General features: G+C 34.8%; 2 protein-coding genes across 2 annotated transcripts; both read right to left on the bottom strand.

Annotated features, from left to right (window-relative positions):
* Positions 1–131: 131 nt before the first annotated feature.
* Positions 132–5010, bottom strand: LOC132547231 (wolframin-like). Its single transcript, XM_060210997.1, has 5 exons — positions 4971–5010; positions 3206–3421; positions 2542–2742; positions 2146–2285; positions 132–1992 (listed from the first exon to the last, which is right to left on the bottom strand). The coding sequence occupies exons 1-5, from the start codon at positions 4975–4977 to the stop codon at positions 220–222; spliced, it is 2337 nt and encodes a 778-aa protein (XP_060066980.1). The 5' UTR covers positions 4978–5010; the 3' UTR covers positions 132–219.
* An 11117-nt stretch (positions 5011–16127) lies between these two features.
* Positions 16128–19837, bottom strand: LOC132547204 (protein yellow-like). The gene has a single exon (XM_060210966.1). The coding sequence runs from the start codon at positions 17792–17794 to the stop codon at positions 16478–16480; it is 1317 nt and encodes a 438-aa protein (XP_060066949.1). The 5' UTR covers positions 17795–19837; the 3' UTR covers positions 16128–16477.
* Between the last annotated feature and the right edge of the window lie 2650 nt (positions 19838–22487).

Below are 22487 nucleotides of genomic sequence, written 5' to 3'. Positions count from 1 at the left end.
GTTCCTAAACGAGAACAAGGTAAACAATAACAGAGCTAACAATTATTCTAATTAGCACCAAACACACCCAACATCATATCACACACGAATATTTCTTAATGGGATCATTATAAATATTCAATGTACCACTATTAAACATACATATTTCTAATTTTTATGTAGGTCATCTTTAGAAATTTAATGAATCATTAAAAGTTACTAAATCATGTTTTGTTGCTTTTATGTCAGTTTTGGTGAATATTCTAAAACTGGATATAAGAAGAAATTGACTGTAGTCGATATGGCATCATTTGTAGCACGTGCTAGCAGAACACCTTCGTCTTCTTCCGGTTGTTCTAAAACAACAGGCAGTACACGGCTTGTACATCGCAAGTCTTTAAGTTGAAATTTTGGCATTGTTGTACCTTGGTTTTCACCAAGAATGGCTACAAATTCCAGCAAATCCCCCGTTTCCAGACTTCCAAGAATATCCTTAAATGTATCCCCAGTATCTAATGCTAATTTTCCATTGAAGTTTGGCATCGATACTGTCATTTTGAACGAAAACGTGTCATATTCATTAAAATGGCACGTTTGTCCTGAAGACGCCTTGAGTTTACACACTGTTTGCTCGTCTACTGACAATTCCGCCGAATTACAATCGCCAAAAGAGGTCCCAAAAGTACATCGAATTTTATTGACAACTAGTGAAGGCAACCCTGCCAGCATAGGCTCTATGCTATTCTCAACTTTTGAAATTTGAACTCCGTCGAATGTCCCGTTCCACGTAACTTTTTGTCCAATGAAATTCATGCAAAGATTTTGCCGCGAAATCCTATTTCCATCTCCGGATAAACATAGAGCTTTATATTCAGGCCATCCTAATTCAAATTTAAACGGCACAGAACTGTTTGAAGTTGGAATGATTGAAAAGATGGAAGTCACAGGAAGAAATCCCAAAACACCAAAGAGAAGCATTACATACTTCTTGGTAGAACCTGATTTGCCATCGTTTGACCCGAAAATTGCTGTTGTTTGCGAGAGAATTAAAGGAACAAGTCCTAGAACTGCAGCTATTGCAATTTGAAGGAAAGTATTTGTTTGAAAAGCCTGATAAATACCGTAAAATATACCAACAACGATTGACATGGGAAGAAGAACTGGCAAGAAAGCATTTCCTACAGAAGCCCTGATCAACCCGAACCATGTTGTATACGGATATAGTGAAGTGGCAATGCTGAGCCATGTTTGTGTGACAAAAAACGGAAGTAAAATTCGGTAACTTCCAGCCCCAGAATGTCGCAAGGCCATGACAACGAAAAGTATAGGGAGAAAAGAGTAGGAAATGGACGGAAGACTGATATTGATCTTGAGACCAAAAGCGACATCAAGCGAATAAAACGACTTTGTGATCAAACCTACTATTTTTGAAATAACGGGAATATCTGGAAAATTCCTTGAAAGTATTGGCAAGGAGGAAAATAGATTAAAAATCATTGCTAACCAACGTGTCACTTCCAGTGGAGTTTCGATAAAGAAGAAGAAAAGTATTGCTGTTATGATGCAAGATATGACAGCCAGGTCGGAACAAGGGATGTACTTCTTGTTTGCTAGCGACAATCCCGCAACGAAAAGTGGCAAAACTGCAAAAAATATCCAATATGGCGTCAGTTTGTTTTTTATAAATTTGGATCTGGCCGCTTCTACGTTTAAATTCTTGTCAAATTTCTTCAAAGTACTCGCAAGTTCTATGCTTTTTCTTAGATTCTGTCTGTTGACGATGATCTGCAAGGTTGCCACAAGTAGCAGAGCAAGTGTGACGTAGAACACTAGAAGTGGGATAACGAAGAGAAGAAGACTTGCCGACAGAAAACTGTAGAGAAAGAATGCTGAGATCATGTAGAGTTGGTTGCTAGGCAGCAAATTACCAACCCATGACATGCCATCTGTCGCAATCATATCCTGTGCTTCTTGTAGGCCAACCTTCAGCGTCTCCATTGGGTATTTTGTGACCTGGAAAATGCGAAGAGTTACATACACCAAATTATTTCTACAATAAAACATTTTCTGTAACAACAAAAATAAATAAAAAACATTGTACTTAAACCAAAATTATTTGCCTCATATCAGACTTATTTCACTTCGTTTTAACAGAGGTAGTCTTACCTTGGTGAACACATCGGCTGATTTGAATTCATTGGACTGATTTTCCCGTTCTGATGACGTCATATTTAGTGTCCCCTGAATTTGCTCAGATAATATCATTGATAGTTTTTCCTCCGTGATGTTATTTCCGGCTTCTTTAGCTAATAAAAGGAAATAGACAGTTTCTATGTGACATCTTTTTATGAATATACAAAAACTACTTTTTCGTTTTTACCGATCAATGAAAGGAGAGGTGAGCTTGTTGGTTGCTATATCTAGAAAATTACGCTTTGGCTGTATGGTATGCACTCTGGCATGTGTGCGGTCTTTAAAGCTTAAACAACACATCAAAATTCGCCCACTACGATGAAAAAACATTTAAATTGCAAGAGAAAAGATTTCTATGAAACCATGCACCTGCCAACACGAGAATTCCCTTCACACTTGTATCAACCTTCGCGGTCTTCACTGCGGTGACGAACTCCTTCAATGACAAAGGATCTCCCTCTTTTCTCTGGATTGTTCGGAAGAGCTGCCTTGCAGATTCCCGAACTCTCTTTTCCTGGTCGCTGGTTTCTAAACACCATTTTACAGCAGACCTGTTCTCTTCAGTAATTCCTGAACAAGAAACCACATAACAAAAAACATATCTTTCACTCACTCAACGTACGTTATTTCATGAACGAAAAAAAAACAAAAACAAAATAAGAATGATTATTCGGGTTGGACAATACATACATAATTTTAACGGCACCAAAATCCTTACTGGTTAATATACAATAATCATTTATGAGCTTAAGACGTTATTTCGTTGCAATTACCACAAAACATTGCTATTAGAAATCGACACAGGAATAGGTCACAAGATGTTTACATAATACACAGTCACCATTGAAATGACATCAAATTGGTCGACTCGCGTGTTTACAAACAGAAGAAGTCAGCAACCATCGGCATTGATTCTGATTCAGAAAATTCAGAAATGGTGAGAGCATTTACGTTGAAATAAGTGTACTGGTAAATGTGATAAATAATAATATTAAGAAGACAAACAAGATCAACATACGTCTCTCGTCATTACCTGTTTGTTCCTTTAAACACACTCGCAGAATGTCCGTAGCTTCCTTGTTAGCTTTTTGGGAAACTTTAACAAGAAGATCAACTGCCTTTCTAGCAGTCTCCTCGGAATCGGTATCCGATTTGACAAGCTCCAGTAAAGACTTGGCGTATTCTAATTGCTTGGTCTCGTCGCCATCTTGTGCTTCCGCTTCCAATTGTTTTTGTTTACCAGCTTCTCCTGTCACATAAATAATATGCAATGCTTTGTTCATTTATCAAGAAAAAAATATAGATATTTATTAAACAGTTATACGGCATGGATTGGTACTACTTGTGAACAACCAATCCCAAAATATTCTATTCTAGTATTTTATCGATCAATGTTATTACGCTTGTGTCTGCTGATGACTAATTCAAGCACGTAATGGTCTTTCCAAATTAATGTGATATCATTTTTACAAGTTTTTTAAACCGTGACTTAAACATCGGTCTAATGACTTGATATAATTGAGTGTTTTATAAAAGATCATCTTCTCAAATAAGTTGTTTCTCTTTGTTGCTGTTTATGTTTATATTGCTGTTGTTGTTGTTGTTGTTGTTGTTGTTGTTGTTGTTCTTCTTCTTCTTCTTCTTCTTCTTCTTCTTCTTCTTCTTCTTCTTCTTCTTCTTCTTCTTCTTCTTCTTCTTCTTCTTCTTCTTCTCCTCCTCCTCCTTCAGGTTCTTTGGAAATGTTAATATACTGAACTTAAACCTATAATAGTTCCTGTTATTCCTGATAGGTCATAAGTCAGTAACGTGAACGTTCCATGTATTATGACGAACTATCATTTCCTTAAATTTATCAAACCGCAAATGACACATCAGAATACACTCGCAGGCTCACTTAACACGTGAGACAACTGACTGACTATTTAGGTATATCCCTAATGTACACCAGGAAGCCGCGGATACTACACTAAGCAGGCGTTATCTGAGGGTTATAGATAACATACATATACCTTAAGTGGTTGATAGATGTATAAGTAAATAAAATTATCGAAGCAATTGTCAACATGAAACTGTCCTATACTCTGATAAGATTGTGTAACAATGATTTTTAAAAGAGTCTGTCCAGTTTAATATTTACATGCATCTTCTACACAGAGCTTTCGTTCCGGAAGTATACATTTGTGGACAGAATCTGCAGAGCATAAGTATCAGTTTCTAATACTTGTCGGATTTAGTATTTACTGATTCTACGATCTTGAAAGAGAAAAAATGATATCGTGTTAAAATCACATGTAAAAATTCAATATGGAACTTCTGTAATGCCATTACATTGACATAACCTTGGATCATCACCAAGGTCAACAGCGAAGTATTGCCAAGAAAAACGCTAGGAAAGGAACTATCCATAGAGAGAAAACAGAGAGAGTAGATCCTTAATGCCACAATGAAAGTAAATTCATTTCGGTTACACAAAAATATAAAATTTATTTTTTCGAATTTGCAGGGGTTCACATTAGTCGCCTCATTCAAATGCAGAGGATGGTGAATATCAAATAATCTTTTCTTAGACATTCATTACAATTAGCACCCCACTCATCCACACTCATGCTAATGAAAAGAGATTTTTAAAAAAAGTCAGATGGAGCATGTACACTACCACTGCAGTAATCAAATGTACCTGCTAGTAGGTAGGTATATATGTGTAGGTATAACATTTCACTGCATACTTAGCCATATATATAAAAAGCAGATACCATTGTGTAGATCTATATAAGTATATTCACATATCTGTTACTTACCTGACATATCTTTAGATGTCCTTTTCAGATTCTCTGTCAGAACTTACCTGTAAAGTTACAGGCTAGAGTCAGTAGATATACAAGGCTTGTACAATGTACTTTGTAATTTCATACGCGTGTACATATATGACCTTCGACGTGTAATCTCTGGACGAGATCATAAGTGGTTACTTACATACGTGTAGTAAGTATATGTAATGTGACTCACATAATACAGTGTACTCTTCAATGTTAAGTAGTAATTGTGTAAACGACGGAGACTATTCTGAAACGTTACAGTCAACATACACAAATTAAGACTTAATGTCAAGCAAGTATCATTAAATTAGATTTTATCTATTATACAGTAATTGCGAAACAAATTACCGAACTTATTGCAACGCAAGCCTTACACTGGGAGGAAATAGATGTACTCGGGGAAATCCGACGTGGTCGGGAGAGTGACACCCAACTTTTTACGCCCGTTCGGGGATCGAACCCAGGATGTCTTGAAGACGAATGCGCTACCACTGCTCCACCCGACCACCCATTATTATTGAAGATAAAGAAACTTTTATCGTAGCTACTGTATCAGTATCTATCCGATAGTACAATGGAATGCCGTCTATACATGATACACATCTAAATCTATATAAATCTTGATAACAATTTGACCGACCGCAATTCCATTGAAAATAAATCAAACTGAAAAATAGAGACATGCATCATGTTGTTAAGGGGATGGGGAAGGGGCCGCACTTTATTCTGCAAAATATGAAAAATAATTTGGAATTTTAATATCTGTGAAATACCATTGTAACAATTTCGGGTCTGCGATCATCCCGATTCCAGTTTTATAATAGAGAAATGGGACGATAACCTTTAGAATTAACTATTCAAATTAGAACGTTAAATTGATTCACTTAGAGTAAGTTATATATATATATATATATTTGAAAAGAATAAAATCAACACGACAAATGTATTCCGCTTACGTTTATTAAATGTATTGGTAACGACATTATGACGTCATATATACTACACAAGGGAAGGGGAGATAACGCTATCGTTCGTAGAAGACATTACAATTATGAGCGTTTCTTATCCATCAAATATGTGTAAAAGATTTTTTCAAAACATTAACTAGCATTTCGAGCTGGTTTAAATATTTTGACAAACATTTCCTCTTTTAACAGTCTTTTTGTTGTACCCAAATCGAACATTTTGCAAAAAGGAAAAAAAAATAAAAATTTTCCTTTCCCACATGTATCCAAGTGTTCACTAAGTGGTATTTACGTGTCTCTGGTGTGCGTATTTGCCGTTTGTGGACCCGAACTCTCTCACTAAGTGCATTTCCTGTTTGGCCGATGAAGTGTTTCTGGCAGGTTGGACAGACTATCACATATATTAAATTCTTACTATTGCAGTTCAGATTAGTGTTTGGAATTATTGCTTTTCCATTTTTAAGAGTCAGGTGATTGCCAACATGTATGCAAACGCATGTTCCAAATCTGGAGTCTTCATATTTGGTAACAGAAAAACTTTGTCTTTCAGAATCATCGAATTTGTTCCTATTTAGAATTCTTTTGAGACTGGCTGGTTGTCGTTTACTCTATAGAATTTCTGATGCTTGAACCACCTGGTATATATCATACAGTAACATAAACATATATTTCAATTTCTACTCAAATCAGACTTAATGAAACTACTAAATGTGATATGTTCTCTTTACCAATGAGTTTGACCAGATTAACATTGCCAGTGCGTATGAATACAAATATTGGGTAAGGGGAGAAAACTCCCCAACTTCTACTAGACTGGCAATATACCAGAAGTATGAGATTTAAAAACATCAAAATTAAAATTTAATTCAACATTTAATAACTGTCACTTTACGTTTCAAAATATGTGAAGCAACTGAAGCCTGATAATTCTTGCTCTCCGCTTCGGTGCCTGTAAAAAAATGACACCGCCTCGTTTGCGAACAGCGCACCACGTCTAGACGTTATTCCTCCGCGGGGAAAATGCATACTCTCTTTGTTGCACACTATTATCTAAATTTTCATTAAAGTTGTCGAAAAATATATTGAATTTTGTTCTTATTTAAGTTTAACTGAATATTAAGTAACCACACTTAAATATATTTCAACCTGTCACAATAATCTGTCTTCAAATGACGGACTATTTGCTTGTATGACGTCAGACGATATAATGACAAGAAACGAAAATGAAAGTAGTAGATAAATTGCGTCAGTTCCCATGAAATCGACAAAAGCAAGATTCAATCCTTAAATGATCTATGTACACCTGGTATATATCATACAGTAACCGAAGTTTAAATTGTTCAATATCTTCTACACGCACGCGATGAAACCTATTAAGGGCCCCGATATTAGTTATCATTACCGGGGCTCTGCATTTCAATACAAGGGCTTGTGAATCAACCTCGTTCTGACTTTATCTGTATTAACACTATACTGTCATCCCAAATAATTTTTCATAGCAAGATCATTATGTATCCCCCAACCCACCCCTTCTCTAATCATACCTTTCAGTGTGAAATCTTCTTAATTCAAACCGTTAAAGATCACTAGGTCCCTGTAATGAATGTGACATTCTGCAGTTCTGAACTTCCGGATGCTGTTGTTGACACTGGCAATGCATTTACTACAACGCTATGCTATTTCCAAATTAATGTTTGCCTTGTTTTATGCAACTGATATGGTATCTGATATTTATTCCACGCATTACACATGCAATCATTTCTTTGAATCTTCGCTTGCACTTAATAAGTCGTAGTTATATTTTTCGCCAGTTTGATGTTCAAGACTCTGTGACATTGCAGGTCTGTACCATTATGTTCTATAGCAGGTCGTTATCCATTGTGCTCACACTGCCTGGAATGACCATGGACATGGATGACCATTCTTATTCTTCGGTAATTAAAAAAATACTCACAATGGAAACAAACGTGTTATATTACTGTTACAAGTGAACTGACTGGTACCATCTGTATGGCTATATTTATTAGAAATTCTACTTGGATAGCCTGAATGTGTGTATTTTATGTTTCTGTGGCATATATATGATAATATGGAGGAAACCCTATCTCAATACTATAGTATGTTTATTATATTCCAATTATTTTAGACACTCTATGATTTGTCAAAATGTTACTTTTCTGTGTTATGTGTTTTAGTTTTCTATAATATTGTATGGCACTCCTCAAAAATCACATTCTCATATGAAATAACCTTTCACAAACAAGAAATAGAATTTTTACGTACCCACATGCTTGTAGACCAGCTTTCTGTAGTGTTCTGATGGACAGGCTTGAAATTTATATGATTAAAATGGTAACCGCATGTGAAATTAAATGAAAAATGATAATTAAGTATTGTTAACTGTATAGTACATTTTGACGCGAAAAAATACGAAACTAAAGAATAATACAAAAAGCTGACTAAAAAATTAAGAGCTGAAGATTGTCACATTCACCTGTAATCAGTAATGTGTACCCTTTTTATTTCTGACAGGTGTACATAGATCATATGTTTATGACATTTGCATTGCATAATATCTAAATGCTTACCAATCCCAAAGTTTGTATTTGACGATAAAGACGTATGAAGATTATGCTTATAAGTATGAGATCTTGTCAGCATTTTTATTGTGCGTAGATAAACAGTATTTTGCTTACATTCCTAAACATTGTGTAAACATGGTTTAAATGTGCAGAGACATGTAAGCTATATAGACAATAAAAACAATAATAATTTGCTCTTGAAGATATTTTGTTGTTATCAGCGGTGTCAATGCGCCCAAGTGGCGCCAAATACTGCTTGCATAATAACAAATGTAGATCGTGAATTCACTGGTATCCATCTATCATTATTAAATAAAAAACAAAGATACACAAATAACATACATTTCTTACATATTTATTTCATTTATATTATCATTCATATGTTTAAGTATAATGGAAAATCCGCAAAACGAGACCATCGTTACTGGTTCGAACTGTTAAATACACTCCTGGCAGCATTGACCAGTCGGGACGTATCGGTCGACCTCGTCACACATCAAACTAGGACAAATGACGTAAGTGCACGTGATTGTACCGGAAGTACATTTACAGCCGTCACATTTGTCTCCCTCGATGTCCGCACCATCAGGATACCTAAAACCATCTTTGATACACTCACCTGTGAAAAAGAGAAAGCATGTGTAGGAAATTAATGGGAACATGAAAAAATCACGTGTTTTTATACCTCACGGATCGAAAGATCGGGGGCATATTGTTTTTGTGCTGTCTGTGTTGTCAACTTTAACCTTGCCCAAAACTATTGCACCGTAAGATATAGGACTTTTATATTTGGCATGTATGTTCCTTGTGACAAGACCTTTCTGGTGGTGCCAAATGTTTTGACCTTATGATCTTGAGCGTGAGTTTTGACCTACATTTGGAAGTAAAACATTTTATCAATGAAGAAAAGTGTTTCACAAAGTGTGCATGTAATTAGCACATGCTTACACAGTACAGTTTTCATGTTCCACTTCAAAATTTTGTCGCAACTGGGAGCATAGCGTTTCATTTATACGAACCTTGCCAAGAAAAAAGTCAAACTTCAAGACGAGTTCATGAAACTAATATAAAATGAAAACAAATAGAAGATACCTCCTATCACATAGCTCAGAACAGTTAAAGATCGATGCTTTTGTGGGAAAAAGGTGGATGACAAAAGTAACCGGCAGCAATCAATTAGGTTGTGACATTTTCATTTCATGACGTATCATCATTGTCTATATTATGACATCACAATCGATTCTGACTGACTCAGCCAATGGAAAAACGCTCAGGTGATAATATACTGTGGTAACATAATGGACGAATGAACTGGACAACAGACTTTGTATGTGTTATAGATACACGTGCTACGATTTTGAGTAATGATTACAACGTACCATGGAAACGTCAAACTCGTTAGAAAGGACATGACTTGTATTTACCCTTTGGCTGATGTATAGAGAGCACATCCACGTTGTTTCTACCTCAAAATCAGTATTTACAGCTAAAAGTGTGTGCATAACCATGTTTTAAAATATATGTATAATACTACCATACTGAGCTATATCAATTCGAGGCTTTGGTTGTAATTGTCAAACTTATTTTTTTTAATATTGTCATTTAGTATCGAAAAGAATCAGTTTATAGAAGGAAATAGTACAAAATTTACAATCTGATTAAAATATAGAGCATTATAACGCAATGTATAGTGATGAGCTGTATTGCTATCCGATTGTAAAGCCTAAATACATGTAGGATGATTAAAGAAGGTGTGGTATAGATTGATGTTGTGTGGATTTTTTACCCGTTAGAACATCACATCAAAGGTCTTATATATATTATTACTACAAATATAACATGTATTTACAGCTATATTTTAAAATTTATTCTTTTATTTATTTTTTTATGAAATCCTTTTCATTTTTGTTTTGAATTGCTATTTTAGAGAAGTACACGTGTCTGTGCCTGTTTCCAAGACAGAATTTTATTGAATAATTTTCATTTTTTTCACCAACTGATTATGATATTTAGATATTACAAAGTTATTTGAGAGAATAAATATTCGGTCTACTGAATAGCTTAATTCAGCTGTTTCCGAATTTTCCAACACTTGACGTGAATGACTCTCTCTAGAATCGGACGAGTGTTTTAAATATTTAGTTATGAAACCCGGTAATCACATGCACGTCTACAATTACCGGGAGTTACGATTTTAAGATTTCTTTTGTCTCTTGCTCGCCTGCACACTTCAGTTTCACAGCGACATTGGGAATTATGTGTTTGAAATTTGAAATAAGTATAATATTCCTGAAAAAAGGAATTCATAACACTTACTCAACACATACTGAAATCGAGTAACATTTTCAGAATGGAGATTATGTTCAATAGTTTTAATTATTCAGACTAACCAGGAGCAGCTCGCAGTAAAGTGACTCCCTCAATTCTGATGACGTAACACGCAAGAAACGTCATCGTAAGCAATATTGCAGATAGGTTCATCTGAAAATGAAAGACACAGATAAGAATTAAATCCAATTATATTTTACGGTTTATATTGTATGACAATATAACACTTGAATTAATTCCATTTTAGTAGGATTCTGTGTCCTATGGTAAGGTAATGTATAATATATTTTACACACATACTAGATATTACTTTGAAATGATCCAGCATTGGAAATTGTGAAGTTCTTTGATGGAAATGCGCCTGCATAGTTGTAATTTGTTTTATACTATTTATTTTTTTCTATTTTTCCAAACATATAAAGATTTTAGAGTCACTAACAAGTAATAGTTGTAAGATGTTGTCACATTCAATATTTGGATATTTCATATCCAATTCTTAATTTGTATTGAAACTTTGTATTTTTTATACAACCCACTGATTCATCTTCTCTATTATGACAAGGTGGAGAATGTGATAAATCTATTTTCACTTTTTTTTCGCACGGCAAAACGGCCGAAAAACGACTTGTGATAATTACGACAAATTTAACACCGATCGCAGATCGCCCAGTCTAAAGACTAAAGTATCATGTTTAATGTAAATAAAGGTCAGAAAGGATTTTTTTTTAAAGATATATATAATTAAATGAACTCAGATGCTACTTTTTCAACAATAACTATTTTTTTTTCGCTACATTTAGTAAATGTATCGTGTAAAGTTACCGTTTATAGTCCACCTTTCAAAACAAACTAGAAATTATCAATGGTCATATCTATATATATTTACTTACCCTTGTGCACAACATTGTCCGAGTACCTTGAAATTGTATTCCAATTACTTTCATCGTTAACGTGTCGAATTATATATAGGATTTAATCAGCAGTTCGCCGGCTGTTGACGACATTGCTCACGTGTCCAACCCATCTCTACTAATTACCTCTATTTATAATAGCAGCTGGGTGCGACATTTACGTGCCAAATTCACGCTCGGCAGCCTGTAATGTCAAGGTGTATCATTCTCTCAAATATTGCTATTTTTTTTTTAAACTGTACCAGATATTTCTTTATGAACTTACTGTCAACTTCATAGCCACTTTGAAAGTTTGTCTTTTGTTCACAAAGATACTGATTCAGCTTTTCATAACCACGTTTGTTTTAGTGAAAACAATACTGTATTTGAAGAATTAGATGTCCATGTTTCATTTCAGAAAATTCGTAGCGCTTTACGGTAAATCACATGGACATGATGGCCTATTAAATGAATGTTTCAAAACTTGCGAAAAATTGCTTCTTCCAACCCTTTCCATATTATTTAATAATATTCTTGAATCTGGTTACTTTCCTTCTAATTTATGTAGGAATTACCGAAATTTAAGAATGAAATATATAAAACCTTGTTTAATGGCGAATTCCTTCTATGTATAAACTTTTACCATTGCTTAGTGTCGATAACATAAACGATCTTCATAAACTAGCAAGTTATATATTTGAGGCAAATAATGTACGACGATAATTGATATAATTATTATTATATCTCATATCTATATTAACTAGTCAGTGTGTAAATTATAAGATTATGACGAATATATATGGCAGTCATTTCTTGTTACGTTAATAACACTGTATTTGTTGTTGTCGATGTATTCATTAGTTCACTATGATGCACGGCTATTCTTGAATGCATATTATGTATATTATGCTATGTTATATGCCATTTGTATTTGTTATGTATCCAACAGGTTGTAAAAACTTACGGAATAATATTAAACTGAATACACCTAGGAATACTCTGTTGACCAGCGTTGAAACGGAAGCTGTTCACCAGGGCCAATATTTGGAGTTAGACATTTGGATATGATTTGGACGAGCGGACCACGGACGAAAGGCGATTCTAACAATTCATCATTTGATGATGATGGACTAATAAATACCGTAATATTACGTCATCGAAGAAAAATTGATAAACAAATCTAAAATCCTAAACGAGACTTGGGAGGATTTCTTCATTTTATAAATTCTATCAAATTTCTTATTTTTGTGATTTTTATGATTTTTATGTTTCCGTACTTAGCTCGGGTCAAGAAAACCTCATGCATCTGTTTATGGCTGAAAATGGAGAAAGGTATGTACTTTTTATATCAGTTTATATTTATGTACCCTCTGTTCATTAGAAATATGTATTATTTTATAATATACATAGAAAAGCAATGCTAATATACGTATTTTTATCTGTTAGGCCGTGGTATTCAGTATCAGATATGTGTAGACCGCTTGCTTTGAATTTCACACTTGTGTACGTGCGATGGATAAATCTCGTGCTATTACGATAAACTTAGATAAACAAGTCACCAATCTCGGAACTCATTATATCTTTTATAGTATACATGTGCCCGGTATCTTTATTATTCAAATTCATTAAAACATGAGATTATTGTTATTACTACTAAACCATGTATACAATGCCGATCGAAAGTAGGAAGTGATAAATGCTAATTTTTGACGAGGAGGGAAGACAACCAAAACAAAAGAAAAAAAACTAAAACATCGTCACTGTTATCTCTTGTAAGGGAGAACCAGAAAAAAATTATCACTAAAATAATCCCAAAGCTGTTCACAGCATTGGGCGTTGGTGTAATAGTAGCGATAGTGTTTCATTTGATAAACGTTGTGTTCTTGTCTTATACAAAGTTAAAAGAAAGAGGCTAAATCCGATCGCAATTAACCATTAATTTTTACATGGTGAAGATGCAACTATATGAAGAAGATTTCTGAAAATATAAGCCTTTTGATTGGTCGCTTTATTTTTGGCAAAATTGTTATTTTTACAGTCTAAAAAGTATTTTTTTGTGGAAAATGATTTGAAATCACAACAAAATGATAAGAGGAAATAAATTTTTGCTTTTGAAATAATAAAAGAAAAACAAAAATACACACATAGCATAATGTTATGAAACACAAGTAAAAATTTCAGACGAAAGTTCATAGAAATATCTTTTATCTGCATTTTAAAATCTACACATGAAACTTCTCCGGGGTTTATGTCATTATCCACCATGAGCCATTTTTTTCAAATGATAATTATTGCTATTTGTCGAAGATGTAGCATCTTTAACTTGACATATACGCTTAGCCATATATGTGTACATATAGTGTCAGATGTTTAAGAACCAGCAATTGCACGAGATGGTCATCCCAGTGTCAAATGCCCGATACACGAGTCGAAGTGGCGTCACAACAGAAATTAAAACTTGTTTATTACGAATGGTCGAGTGTCCTTACACTGAAAGTTCTATAATAAGCATCAGAAACAACGTATTGGTCGATAAAAAATAGACTAAACAAAACTTCGAAGAACACATTCGCCCAACAGAATTTAGCTGATCGATTCGACATAGAAGAAAAACATGCAGATATGTTAGTGCGTATCTTTGAATGCCAACATCTTTAATCCCCTACAGGGCAGTTTGTTGTCATAGTAATTACAGTACTTTCTTTTTAAGGATTATCAGATCCAACAGGTGAATTTACCTGTAAAACTTCACCTGTTGCACTCAACAACTGGTATTACTTTTTTTGAAAATTTATGTTTATGCTACTTCTTTTTACATACAACTATTAAAGGATATGTTTAAACAATAGTCACATTTTAGATGATTGCATTCTCATTAGTATGAAGAAACCTATTTAATATATCTTGTAAACGGTTTGAATGTCCTAATATGTTGTTTTATTTTGAATGTAATATTGCTGATTTTGTAAAGCTAAGATAACAAATTTTTAAATTATCTGACATTTTATATTAATGACTTTATTCACATATACATTGTACCATGTGTTTGTGTACACATATTGTATTGATGGGCCCTTAGGTCAAAAGTTAATGAAATTAAATGGAACAGAAATGACTGTTGATCATTTTGCATCGATGATAGAGAAGATTTGATATCAATTATCAGAAATGTGACATTTTCTTAAACAATAATGACAAACGTTTTCTCTTTATTCCAAATACCCTAGTTTTATTTCAAATACTTTTCTCTTTATTTTGAAGTTCTATTACAGGTACTTTTCTCTTCATGTCTTTATGGTTTTAGAAATATGTTCGTGTGTAGTGCTAAATCATCCAACATAATAATCTTATCCATTTATATATGTTTTAGTGCTTAATGAAGTCAAACTTAAATATTCAGTATTTTTCATCAAACAAATTTTATCTGTTTAGTCAATATCTCAATTAAGTGAAGATAGATTGTGAGAAACACAGGTAAGTCCCAGGTAATAATCCAGGTACGAAAAGGGTAGCTTATATGAATCACTATATAATTGCCTTGTCCGTGTTTCCTAAAACAACACCATCATATTGTTAAAAAATGTTGGCACTCGGAGAACACCCAGTATGTTATATATATTTTGTCTGGGTTTTTTTTTATATGACATCAGGTAAGTGTAAAGTACCTAATAAGAACGTTCAGCCAATGACAGCCCCGCTTAGGTGTTATTACACGCGTGTGATCACAACAAATGAAATGCTGATGTTTAGAAATACAGAACGCATTTCCTTCCTTTTAAAGTTTATTACTTTTTTCACTTTTTCCATTCAATTTATTTTCTTTACAAGTGATGTGCATTTCGTGATATGAGTATGTACATAGGATATTTTGTGAAGGAAAATATCATGTTTTTTTTTGCAATGTACTGATTGGTCGAAATGTCTAAACGTATTTATACCTTTCAAATCCACCAGTCTGTCATCTTTAGTAAAATATACAACAAACAACAACTGGATCTCTGACTGGGTTATAAATGAAGATATTATTATTATTATTATATATATATACCGAGAGACAGAGCCACGCTCGCCACTTGTCTTTCTCATCCTCGCCAAAAATACATCTTATATTATAAGACACAGACCATATATTCTGTTTATCCTGCAACATTGATTGAAAATTAGAACATCAAAACTTACGTTGAATTTTGAATTTTGCCTGATAACGTACGCCAAAATAATTGCTTCGCGCAGAAATATAGTTCCAAACTTCAACGGACATGACGACGACTTTATGAATTTTCGTAAATAAACTTGTTTATTACATCATATAAAATCGTTTATTGATATTGTTAAACGTAATTTTTAAGAAATTCAGGAACTGATTCTGTCGAGTTCACACACATGCAATAAAATAAGACTATTTTCTGTCATTGCCGCTTACAGCAAAATACATGTGGCAGGCGTATTCCGACAATGGCACCGCCAGCTGCATGATAAATATATAACATAGGCTTGTATGTAGCACTAAGACGTAAGGTTTTATAAATCAATCACTAAGACGACAACTGAACATTTAATAAAAAGAGAAGAAATAATCAGACAATATGAGAAATTTCAGGCATTCCCAGTTTCATACCAAAAGCAGACGATGTGCATTTACAATGCGATAAGTCAAAATCAACTGTTTGGATACATTTGAATTCATCTATTCATGTACAAAATGACAATTATCTGACAATGTTTTAAGATACATTTAGCGATATCCCAATCGCACAAAACATCAGTATCATCAACAAAGACGGTTGACATATTACTGCGGCCTGAACAAGTCCTTTTGGCTCAACACTAAAATCCATATATGCCTTTTCACCGATAGCACTCCGCATAACAAAATAGTTCCATTTGCTATTGTTCTGATGGGAAATATATCCTAGTGGTCTACTAGTAAACCATAAGTTCTTGTCCTCGTCTATAGCTAATGATGGAATCCAGTTCAATTCTTCACTCGTGATTTCAAGGGACTGTGATGCGTAAGTAACGTTGCTAGGCAAAGGTAGATTGGCATCTTCAGTGTCCAACAAAGACCATTTGTAAATAGCACGAGGGGCACTGTAGAAAAGGTTTCTTTCCTGGCTACAGTACAAACTTTCTCCCAGAGAACGTTTATTCCCAACCTTCTGGTTATTGAAAGCGAAAAATACACTGTCATGTTTGAAATCCCTCAGCACTGATGTCGGAATCCGAAACAAGCGAAGACCGGCCAAAGCTGTGTAATATACAAACTTAAAATCTGGCGATATTGCAATGCCACGTATACCCAGGTATCTGAAAGTCTCAGTCTTGTTAGAAATTGTTATGTTAGAAATTCCAGGTTCGGGATTCATCGATGGATGAACGAAAGAGTATGAGTAGTTCATATTATGGTTGTACACAATCATTTTCCAGTCGTACGTATCTGTTATGTACGCATGCGTTACTGCTTGATCAGTAAAATCCAAAACCATGTCACTGAGATAAAAGTTTCCGTATCCAACAACGAGACCAGGAAAATAGTGTTCATGTAACACCGTGTTGTTGATTAAATCAAATATTACGAGTTTTGCCGGACATTTCAAATTACCTTCAGGCCTGACGGTGTCGTCTGGGTAATATCCGGTATCAACTATCCACATCCATCCCGTGTTGGGATCAATTTCAAATGCATTAACGAACCGGAAGTGATCGCATGTGATGCCTTGGTTTATTTCCCAATTCGGAAAAGGACGCAGCAGTGGCGAATCGGTGTTGTTTTGTTCCACTACAATATTAAGTGAAGAAGGAACACCTTTGCGCAGGCGCGGTACGGTGACGTAGACACTTCCGTTAAAGACTCTAATGTTTCCCAAACGGTTGTTGTCTTTTATGTACGAACCGTTGGCTACAAACTGTTTTCTGGTTTCCGTATCCGGCCATTCATAGTCTAATGATTGCCATCGGTATATGACGTCAATGTCAATACTACAGCATATTTGTGCGCTCATCAAAACACACAAAACACTGCACGTGAGATACATCTCCATCTTTACAAGTTTTGAAATATAAAAAAAAAAATCCAATGGTTTTAACCTTACACCGTCGGGCTGTCAATGTCAATGTCTCTCAGTTACACGTTCTGCAGAAACGTCCCCGAATTTTCGAATACATCAAAAACATGCGATTTGTGTGCCTTTCTATTGATTTTTTCAAAGACAGATATAATTACCGTCACTCTTTCTTATTTTTTTCTCAAATCCGATCTGCAACTTGCAAATTATGTGAATTCCAACTTCTGAATATTAACTTGTATTACACATTTATAGCAATAATACGATTTTGACTTTCAGGAAAAGAAGCAGCTTATGTGTTCAACAAAGAGCACGAGAACAAGCCATTCGGCATTGATTCTTGTAAATTTAATTTCCGGTTCAAGACCTGGCATTGAGTGCTGATAGGATTGATGTATTGCTGGGTGTTCTCATGCAGGCAATTTTGAGTTTCTTTTATTTACATTATACGCTAATTCATATTGACATTGCAATGCTATGAGAAACATTGATGAAGGGGTCGTAGGAACGTTCTAAATTTTGTTCAAAATTCTTTAAATATCGAATTTTTTCAGGACAAAATTTTATATCTAATCGCAATGTATAGCCAATTAATTCAATTATGATAAAACGATATTTGAAACATGAATAATTCTACTTTAAATTACATACATTGACTAAGATTCATCCGAAGAAGTAAGATATGGTGTTCGGGCATCGAGTTTCAAACATGTACTTAATAATTACATCTTATAACATGATACATAAGATTTTGATTTTCTGAAAACAGATATATCCGCCTTCCAACGCATTAAACACAACGACAGTCCGTGACACACTGTGCTAATCTGAACTAGTCAAGTAAAAGGTGTCCTTGTCTTTGCCTTAAAATCACTCTCCTTTACAATATTGACAAACAAGGGCCTCCATTGTAAGTAAATACTAAACCGATCACTCCCTCAGGAGGTTTTCGTAATGAATTGTAATCTTATTCCTCAGACTGATTGTCCAGTAGTATGTATCCAAGTACTTCCACACAAACTCTTTCATCGTAAATTAGATGTCGAGTAATCCTCACATATAAAGAACATCGTCCGCCATTAAAATATCCACAATAACTTCAGATTTACAGGCTGTTTACAGTCATTTACTATATTCTTATCGTGGATTGAACCCACTACTCCACACACGTGGTTAAACCAGACAGGATCTCGTTAGCAGTGCTTCATTCAACAACTCACTTCCGGATACACTGTTGCATGCGGCTACACATGCTTTAGACATATCTATGTATATTTTACTTATATGTACATAATTGTACATAAAAGCTAAAAGTTCGGTCAATATGTCTGCCGATCTCGTGCTCGCCCCTTTCCACAGCGTGCCATCATGCAGGTGTGTTCTTTATAAAGGTTCATTTCATATAAGTCTCAAATCAAACAAGACGATATATATACACGCTGTACGTATAAAGATTTAAAGTTCGTAAAGAGAAGGTGATGACGCATAAATAATCTTTTAATATAGGTGTCTGTTCCAACAGAACACCTGTCGTCATTCATGTACTAAAGTTCGTAAACTTTCTCTGGGTAGAAATCCTTTATTAATTCAGAAAAATATATTTGCACATGCCTGTTTTCAGCTGATAAAGCCACAACTTTCTGCGGTGAAATACTCACTGATGACGTTTCATTAACTGTTGATTAATTGATGAAGTTTGTTCACTGATGACGATGGCTCAAAGATGACGTTGGTTTATTTGATGACGTTTGTCCACTGATGACTTTGATTTTCCGATGTCGTTGGTTCATTGGGTTGAAATCACGTCTCGGTTATAATTTGTTTATCTCTGACTGTTCAGTGATGTTATATCCTCATCATTAACAAACTCTGTTTCATAGTTACCATCTAAAGCAGTTTGTCAGACAATTAAAGAGACAGAAGGCCTAGTGATCAAGTTCTCTTCTGTCCGTTTACATGATACGTTCAATTAGTATTGTAAAATGACATCACTTAGATAACATTCCTGGATCCACGAGCGAGTTGAGCTATTATGACAGGTTTTTCTAATTCTCACTGGTTCTAAACCGAGATTCACACTGCATTGTAAACACTCAACGGCGTGTTGTCCGTTTTAAAACTCGCCTTAGTTCATTGTTTCCTGTGTGTACCTACCGTCTAACTCCGTGAATACACAGGGTACAGTACTTGAGCAAAGGAAATACAAACATGCCATGAACGACTCACTTAGAAGTTTTTATCCAAATAAATTGCATAAATATTTTGAGTGGTTGAGAAATCTTGCCTATAAAAATTCCTGTAGATTTTAAGAGATCCGCGACACCATTCATCTGCCAATATCATGCTGTCTGTTAAGCCATTAGTCAAGATACGCTGGACGTGGGATCACTCATTCAAAGATTTTAACAATAAACAGTTTTATTTTATTAAACCAGCAACCAGTGCGTGTTGTTGCTTGTTTCTATGACGCATCGAACCCGCCGATACACCTTTATATGATAATCAACATCAGGATCAGGTAGAGGCCCAGGTAAGCAATTTAAATATCCCAGGTGAAAATAGTTTCCGCCTCTGCTAGGTGTGAGAGAGTAAGGAGAGAGAGTGTGTATCCTAGCGTGTAAAAAATTAAATTCCGTTTGAGTTTGCAAAAGTCTTGTACTCGAATATGACTCGGATATGCGTGTTGTAATCACAAAACTTTAAGGATATTTTAAACGGCCAAATAAAAAAAAGATTATCACAAGGTGCCGAAATTTACCCTACCGTGTCAAAGAATGTACGGACATTCCTTTTGTTCCTCTAAATGGAAAAATCATTTTCTTGCTCAAATGAGACTTTCGTTTTTAGCTATATGTTCTATATGTGGCTATTGAAGAAGTGAACCTGGTGAACAAGGCGAGGTGCTATCTCTCCTTTCTATATCATGTGGTTATTTCGATGCCTTCTGGTGTTCATGGTAATTGTCATGGTTTTCAGATAGTTATCATATTTTGCTTGTTGTTTACTGGTGGGTAAACTTCAAAAAGATATTTTAGATGATGCGCGTTAGTTTAAAGTAGTAAAGGCACACTCACATTATTTTTTAGCGTAAGCTTACAGCTATCCGTCTTCCTGCACGCCAGACGTTTATCGAAGAATATTTACCTAACACATACACCATTGTAACCACTATTGATATCGTTTTGCTGCTTAGCATCATTTCATCGTGAAGATGTGTTATTCTTGAATCTTTTAGAGACTTAGTATTGTCTGTAACCGTAACAGTTATTCTGGTCGACCATTTATATGAATTATTAAGAAAGAATAGGCCATTTTCTTGTTGGTTCCCTTAAAGTGTTTCTTTGATAACGGTGATCTTTAGCCATTTCTGCGTTTGGAACACCTTTTATTAAGGTATGACAGCTGGCAATTTTGTACAATTATATGGAAACTTAAACTCTTCTGATTTGTTGGTAACAAGCGGTACATACGATTATTCAAATCCAATCTCAACATCTTGACCATTGTCATCAACGGCTGGCTTTTGTTTTCGGATATGTTACTAGTACCAGTGAAATTTATCCCTAGTCCCATTGTCTTCGAGGTTGTGGTGATGTTGCCTGTGGATTGAAGGGTATCAGATAAAAAAAAACCCAAGGTATTCGAGATTAAATCGTTCGTTATTCGCGGGAGTTTTTTTCTACGCTACGAAATCAACGTCCTCGCAACAAGTTAGAAATAACATACAGTAAACCTCGGATAAGTCGAAGTCGATGGGACCAAGTAAAATATTCGACTTATCCGATGGTTCGACTCAACTGTGTTTTTTTTGTCTATCGCCTGTAATCGAGACATCGTATATTTAAACTGACCCTATTTTCGCCGATCGTGTCTGATAGCAAGGTATTAATGAAAAGAACAAGACAACAAGCTGAGGATAATCTCGACTTGAGGAAATCCCAAGTTGAGATGTTTTATACAAGTGGGGCCAGGGGTATAAAATGTGTTGGAGACAGACACCGAGCTCAACATTAAGTAAACCATTACAATGGTGGTGTGTTGGTCATATAGCGTAGAAATAAGTTTATACAGTAAAAATGTCAGAAAATGATCAATCGTACATTCAGATTGTAGCTCTGACAACATTACAATTTTATCATATTTCATGGTATGAGGAGACCATGTATTTATATTAGTACATCTACCAGATACCTACATAGTATGTATGTCTGCTACATCAGCAAGGGGCGTCCAGACAATTAGTATGTAGTAGGTATGTAGTAATACGAATATGCAGAAAATGGAGACTTTTCACAACTTAGACTAATAACTTTTGTTTATTTGCCAAAATATCAATGTCGACATGATTCTTTTCCAGTCATTTCAATTACAGCGAACAATTTTAATATCTAATTGAATCCCAGTTCCGTGACAAGTTTATAATAGGTGAGATTTCGTGATATGTTTGAGATTTGGTGAGATAAGATGAGAAAGTCTGCGATTGGGACTGGGCGATATTTGGGGAGATTAAATTTAATTAGATGAGATTGAATGCGACTTGCGAAATTTGGTCGATTTTATTGAGATTAGGTGAGATTTCGTGGGGTTAAAATTGGATGATATTGGGTGAGATTAGGTGAGATTTCGTGGGGTTAAAATTGGGTGATATTGGGTGATATTGGGTGAGATT

Source organism: Ylistrum balloti, unplaced genomic scaffold (genome assembly GCF_031769215.1).
Source record: "Ylistrum balloti isolate Yb309-2 unplaced genomic scaffold, AGI_CSIRO_Ybal_v1 Utg369938, whole genome shotgun sequence".
Lineage (NCBI taxonomy): Eukaryota > Metazoa > Mollusca > Bivalvia > Pectinida > Pectinidae > Ylistrum > Ylistrum balloti.
Note: the sequence above shows the minus strand (reverse complement) of the source record. Positions and strands in the feature narration are given on the sequence as shown.

Bases quoted from the DNA above. Each gene is read 5' to 3' on its own strand.
- LOC132547204 (XM_060210966.1), bottom strand. From the start codon at position 17,794: ATGGAGATGTATCTCACGTGCAGTGTTTTGTGTGTTTTGATGAGCGCA.
- LOC132547231 (XM_060210997.1), bottom strand. The intron at 2,286-2,541 runs GTGCATGGTTTC...TCCTTTTATTAG, and splicing joins GGGAATTCTCGTGTTGGCAG to CTAAAGAAGCCGGAAATAAC. The intron at 1,993-2,145 runs GTAAGACTACCT...CGCATTTTCCAG, and splicing joins CAGCCGATGTGTTCACCAAG to GTCACAAAATACCCAATGGA.